This window comes from Myotis brandtii, unplaced genomic scaffold, assembly GCF_000412655.1.
Source record: "Myotis brandtii unplaced genomic scaffold, ASM41265v1 scaffold902, whole genome shotgun sequence".
Lineage (NCBI taxonomy): Eukaryota > Metazoa > Chordata > Mammalia > Chiroptera > Vespertilionidae > Myotis > Myotis brandtii.
The window spans coordinates 256782-262781 of record NW_005371709.1 but is presented as its reverse complement, the minus strand read 5'-3'; the positions used below and the strand labels follow the sequence as shown (position 1 = coordinate 262781).

Genomic DNA, 6000 nt, shown 5'->3' with positions numbered 1-6000 from the left:
CCGCTCACCCCCACCCCCAACCATCCCTCCCTTTTCTCCTCAAGTCCTGAAGTTGAGTTTGAGAGGCGAAACGGCGGCGGCAGCCGCGCTCCTCCCGCTCCTCTGCCTCCCCATGGATATGCACTGCAAAGCAGACCCCTTCTCCGCGATGCACCGTGAGTACCGGCGCCCGGCTTCTGTCCCAGCTCAGCTCGGGGCTCCCCGTCCCAACCTGGCTCCATCCTGGCGCGGCCCGGCCCCTGGTGCTCAGGTCCCATCCTGGAGGCCACACTGGCTTCTCCCAGTCTCCCCTTTCGTTCTTCCTCTCTCACTTCCCAGTGTTTCTAACGCCTTCCGTTTCTCTCCTGCTGCCTCCTGTCACCCATGCTTCTCCCTCTGCCTGCCTTCCTACCTTCCCTGGTGCCCGCCACCTACCTTCCTTCCTTCCTTCCTTCCTTCCTTCCTTCCTTCCTTCCTTCCACCTGCTCCTTGTTAAGTCGTGGGTTTACACCCCATCTCCACCAGAAACCCCAATTCCCTAGCCACCCTCTTACCCTGGGCTGGGGGACTAATGAGCTGGCTGTTTTCAGGGTTTGTGTTGTGTTTTCTCTATCTTCTGTCTCTTCCTCCCTTCGCCTCCCTCCCCTCATCTCTACCTTTCCCCAACTTGCAGTGTGGTTGTCCAGGATGAGACTTGGAGCATCAGCAGCCTCAGTGTCAGGACAATCAGGCAGAAGAGTATGGGGGTGGGGTGCCCCCTTCTGACCCTCAGCTCCCAGTATCTCCGGGCAGCCAGCCCAGCCAAGGCTTCTTATGGGCTGGTTTGAAATGCTTCCTTTTCTTTCCTCTCTCCCTTCCCTCTCTTTCCCCTTCTCTGCTCCTTGAGTTGGGAGTCTGAGACTGGCAGGATGTGGGGTCTTCTTTCTCCGCCCCACCCGGGAGATGCTCCAAAAACAAAGACAGGTTCCAAAGAGACATTGAAGTCCGCAGGAGCCGGAGTAGAGGAGCCTCCTGGAGGCACCTGGGCAGAGCCAGGTTCTGCTTCTAGTTCTGGAGGCTCCTTGCCCACCTCACACTCCCTGGTGAGGACGGTTTAGCCAGTGACCTGGCCAGGGTGTAGGCAAAGAGGGAGAAATATGGGGGAAAGAACAAAAGGAAGGCAAATGCCAAAGCGGAGGAGAAAGGAGAGCGAGATCAAAACATGGGCAAGCGAATAAAAGAGAGAAAACAGAAAGGATGTGACCAAAAAAAAAAAAAAAAAAAAAAAGGAAAAAAAGGAGGTGAGGAGCAAAGAAACCAAAACAAAATAAGAAAAGGGAATGATTTTAATTAAATTTGAATTTAATTCATGTCATATGTCTTTAGCTTGGAAAACAATTCAGAGATTTTTTTCAGGCTTTTAAAAAAGATAAATGGATCCTAAATAAAAACATCTCCTCCTTTGTAGATTAATAATTAAGGATGATTTGTAACTTCACAGGGAAACTTTTTAGAACTAGCTTGATATATGTTTTGGATGAGAGAGCCCAGAGGAAGAGCTGAGTTTTTCTCTAAGCATACATTTAGCATTACAGGGAGGTGAGGGAGCTTTAAGAAATACCCCTCGGATAAAATACATTTTCCTAAATAATATCCAAGCACAGGAAACCCGAGCCAGGAGCCCTGAGCTGCGGCGAGTCTCCACGAGCCAAGCCCGAAACCCAGGCTCCTTTCCTGCGAGAGTGAACCCGGGTCTGCGCGCGGGCTTCGCCCAGCCCGCCCGCTTCTCGCCGCTGCCTCTGCCCCGGTTCTCCTCTCTGGCCGTTCCGAGGGGACCCGCCGAATCCCGGCCGCCCAAGGGGGGCCACTTTGAAAGCTGAAGGGGAGCAAGGCGAACTGAAGGTGATCGAAGGAAGGGAGAGACCGCGGCGCGGGCGGCGGACCGGCCCGCCAGCAGCCGCAGCCGGAGCCGGCGCCGGTGGCGGTGGCGCATTCCAGGCCCGACTCAGCGCCGGCTCCGACCCCCGGACCTGGACTCCCGCCGGGCCCCCTTCCATTCCCACCCCTTAGATTGGGGATGAGGGGCCGGGCCCAGAGCCCGGGAAGGCTGAATTATTCATCTTTAATCTGCCCGCAGCTGCCGCCTTTTCATACCGGTAACGCGAGTTCTCCCGGGGCCTAAATTATTGATGGTTGAGGTTTGGAGGGCGGGGAGGGGTGAGGAGTGGGGCTAGAGGTAGGGAGACCAGCGGAGACAGGGGGTAAAATAAGAGGTTCCGGCCTCCCCCAGCCTCCAGATCGGAGACCTCTCCCCGGGGGCATTGCCGCCGGCGCTCTGGATCCCCCCCGCAGAAGGGGCCGGGAGAGAATCAAGCGGGACGCAGACGTCCCCGCTTTCTCCGAAAGTCGCCCGAGGCTAGTCTGGCAGGGGCAGCAGGTTGACCGCAGGGTCCGGCCCAGCCGGGCCGCTAGAAGTCTCTGGGCTTGGATTGATCAGTAACCGCGGCTGCGGCTGGATCGCTCTGGGCGCAGGCTTGCTAGACTGCGTTAGGCCAGGGAGCACGGGGAGCCCGCGGTCAGCGCCCTCAGGCCTGGCACCCGGGAACCACCTGCGCTCCGAGGTCGGAAGCCCGAGCAGGACTTTGGTTGGAAAGTCAGCGCCCTCCTCCTGGCCAGGCGAGCGACCGCCCTGCTGCGCGGTGTCCGGTCGGCTGCCAGGTCTGAGAGGTCAGAAGGATGCGAGCTGGCCCGGCTGGCTGCGCAGGGTTCTCCGTGAGCCCTCAGCTCTCCCGGGCGACCTGTACCGGGCGACCAGGGCTAGGCGGTGGGCCCCCGAGCCTGGCGCAGCGGCCGCGGCCGAGCCATCGCCACCCGCGCTCTCCCAGGCTCCTTTCCGGACACGTCGCTCACCGCTGCCTCCCCGTCTGAGCAAGGCCAACACGGCCCCTGCTTCTAAAGCCTTCCCTCCTCCACCTGGCTTCCTTTGAACTTTAGACATTAGGGAGACGAGAGGATAGAAAACATAAAGGAAAGGAAAACTCGATTTAAAAAACCAGAAAACAAAAACACAGAGAAAGAGGTAGGAAAACTCCAATCCGATTAAAAATAAATACTAGGGAAAAGGTGAAGAGCAAAAGGGGGGTGTCAGGGACGTAGGGATGTCCCTGTGTTCAGAGCCCTTAGGTACAGAGTCACCGGGACTTAGAAAGCGCTGGCCTCCGAGCACATCGCCCCGCACACACCGACCACTCCATCTTGCCTGCGGCTCAGGCGGGGATCCCGCTCCACGCAGGTTCTGTCCTCTGTCCGGCCCTTCCTTTCTTCTGCATTCTTTCCTGCTGGCATTAATCCCCCCTCTGCTGTTTCCCCTTCTCCCCTCCTTTCTCTTGCCCTGCATCTCCATTCCTTCGCTGGCTTTCTCCCTTGTGTCTCACTGGTCTCTGAGCCCGCTCTTTCCCAGCCCTCCACCCAGCAAACATCTGCACCTCCGCGTCTCTGCCAGCCCGCAGGTTCCAATCCCCAAGCCCCCGGCATTGTGGTCTTCCGGCCCCCATTCTCCCGAGACTCCGGGAACATGCCCCTCTGCCCTGCCTGCTCCTTTCCCAAGTCCTGGGACGAGGACCCTGACTAATGGCCGGTCCCTGCTGTATGTGGGGTGTTGTGTTTTTTCTTGTCTCTCCCCAGCAGGGCACGGGGGTGTGAACCAGCTTGGGGGGGTGTTTGTGAACGGCCGGCCCCTGCCCGACGTGGTGAGGCAGCGCATCGTGGAGCTCGCCCACCAAGGTGTGCGGCCCTGCGACATCTCCCGGCAGCTGCGGGTCAGCCACGGCTGTGTCAGCAAAATCCTGGGCAGGTGAGGGCCTCGGAGCTGCCCCAGGGAGGCACCCTGCCTCCTTCCCCTATCGGCCCTGGGTCTCCAGCCCGGGGACTTGGCTAAAAGTTGAGGATGCCAGCGGGAGAGGGACCTGCCCCACTGGGGGTATCTGGAGAGCTGCCCCTTTTGGAGAGGGCGCTCAGGTGGTGGCTGCAGCCCCAGGAGCAAGGGTGGAGCAGGGTCATCCAGCGCCTGCCCGGCTCCAGGGTCCTGGAGGAGAGGCAACCTGATTCCCATCTTCAAGAAGGGGGACGGGGATGCCTCTTCTAGCAGAGTTATATGGACTGGGGGACTGAGGTATAGGGGGGGAGGGGAAACGGACCCCCAAGAGGAGAAAAACAAGCCTTGGGGAAGTGGAAGGAGGATCTTGGTTCCCACAGGGGCTCCGCTCTAGGTGGGAAAGGGCTGGAGATGGTGCCTTAGCCCTGGTCTGCCTTGGGGGCCTGGAAGCTCTTCCCAAATGAAAGGTTGGACTTTCACTGCCAGGGGCACCTATTCGGGCTCCCTTCCTGGGAGTGTCCCCTTGTCCACCCTCTCATCTTCCGTTGAGTCCCCCGCCCTAGCCACGCGCCCTCTCAGCCATGCTGGGCCTTTCCCCCTGTGCTGCTGCTCTGGGCAGGAGAGTGGCTCAGCGTCTGTGGAACCTACAGCCCCCCTGCCCCTGCCACTACTGATTCTCGCTGACCCGCCGGCCTTCCCGGCGCAGGTACTACGAGACTGGCAGCATCAAGCCTGGAGTGATAGGCGGTTCCAAGCCCAAAGTGGCAACGCCCAAAGTGGTGGATAAGATTGCTGAATACAAGCGACAGAACCCAACTATGTTCGCCTGGGAAATCCGTGACCGGCTGCTGGCCGAGGGCATCTGCGACAATGACACAGTGCCCAGCGTCTCTTCCATCAACAGGTGAGCAAGCCACCCTGGGCTGCAGAGCAGGACTCCAGCTCCCACCTCCTGCCCACCAGGGCACCCCAGCACTCCATCTTGGGATCTTGGTTCTTTCTTCAGTCTCTGCCCTTCCTCCCTACTCCCAGCCACAAAGTATTTTGGGCTGAGAGAGGGGATCTAGGAGGCAGAGAGATAGACAGACAGACTGAGCTATCTCCAGCTTAGGGCTGAGTATTCCCTGCCAGGCTTCTCCCGCTGGCGTCCTGGAAATGAATCCAAGTGTTTGTGGTAATTAAGACTCCAAGATTACTCGCCTCGGTATCTAGAGACAATCACAGCCCACAGCCAAAGCCTTTAAAATGACCAGTGTCTATTCATCGCCTCCAAACAGACTTCCCTTTCTAAAGGCATACTCCCTTCCCCAGGGACAGCAGCCTGTCCTGGCTCCCCCATCCTCCCTGCCAGCTCCCACAAAGCTTGCCTCCCCGGAGCCCAGGCCTTGCTAGCCAGCTTCGCACAAATTTCCGGCCTACAAGCAGGAGTGTCCAGGCCTTCGGAGCAGATGCCAACCACTAGCCAGCAATTGGCAGGGACTAGAGAAGGTGGACAAGGAGTGGGAGGTCAGTCAGGGAGGGAGAACTCTGGATTCTGAGGCTGAACCTGAGGAGATGCCTCTAACCACCTGGAGTGCCTGTGTCCAGGCCTAAGAGTGCACTGTTGACAGGCTCAGGCACATGGGGACGACACAGGCTCGAATCAGCTTGACGTGTAATAGCAGAAGTTAGTTAGTCTCCCAATCTCCAAGTCACTCCAGCATGTGCATACTCAATCCATGTATGTGTACCCAGCCAGTGTGCAGATGTGTCTATCTGTGATGGGTACAGCACATGTAAGCAGTAGTTGGACATAGGATGGCTTCAACATCACAGAACTGTACAACCTGGCACTAACAGAGACCCTGTACATGTTCCAGATGACCTTGGCCAGCCTTTCAACCCATGCCCCCCATTGTAAGGCAAATCCCCGGATGAGATGAGGGTTAAGGGTTTCATACCCTTGTTATTCTTTGCCCTTTTCACAGGCTCATTTTCAGGGTAATAAAGGCACTATCTAATAATTTAGAAGCTGGCATCACATATCAAGGTGGTTTTTAAAAATAATTTGTAAATGATATGGAATTATCCCAAATCATCCTGAAAACAGCAGGTAAAATTAGCTGGTAGAATGTACCTTGGCTAAAGAAGATTCCCTCTGCCACACTCATGCTGTAACGTACTGCAAG

At 57.4% G+C, this 6000-nt stretch overlaps 1 protein-coding gene across 14 annotated transcripts in view; it reads left to right on the top strand.

Annotated features, from left to right (window-relative positions):
• Nucleotides 1-6000, top strand: part of PAX2 (paired box 2) — a 90119-nt gene that overhangs the window by 11482 nt on the left and 72637 nt on the right. For 8 of the 14 annotated variants that reach the window (XM_005885344.2, XM_005885339.1, XM_005885341.1 and 5 more), the window contains 3 exons: nt 45-155; nt 3643-3811; nt 4539-4736. In XM_005885344.2, the coding sequence (XP_005885406.1) occupies nt 113-155; nt 3643-3811; nt 4539-4736 (410 nt within the window). In that variant the 5' untranslated portion in view covers nt 45-112. Of the gene's footprint in view, nt 1-44; nt 156-1352; nt 2115-3642; nt 3812-4538; nt 4737-6000 lie in introns of those variants that run through there. The other 6 variants (XM_014532715.1, XM_005885347.1, XM_005885342.2 and 3 more) reach the window with 3 other exon arrangements.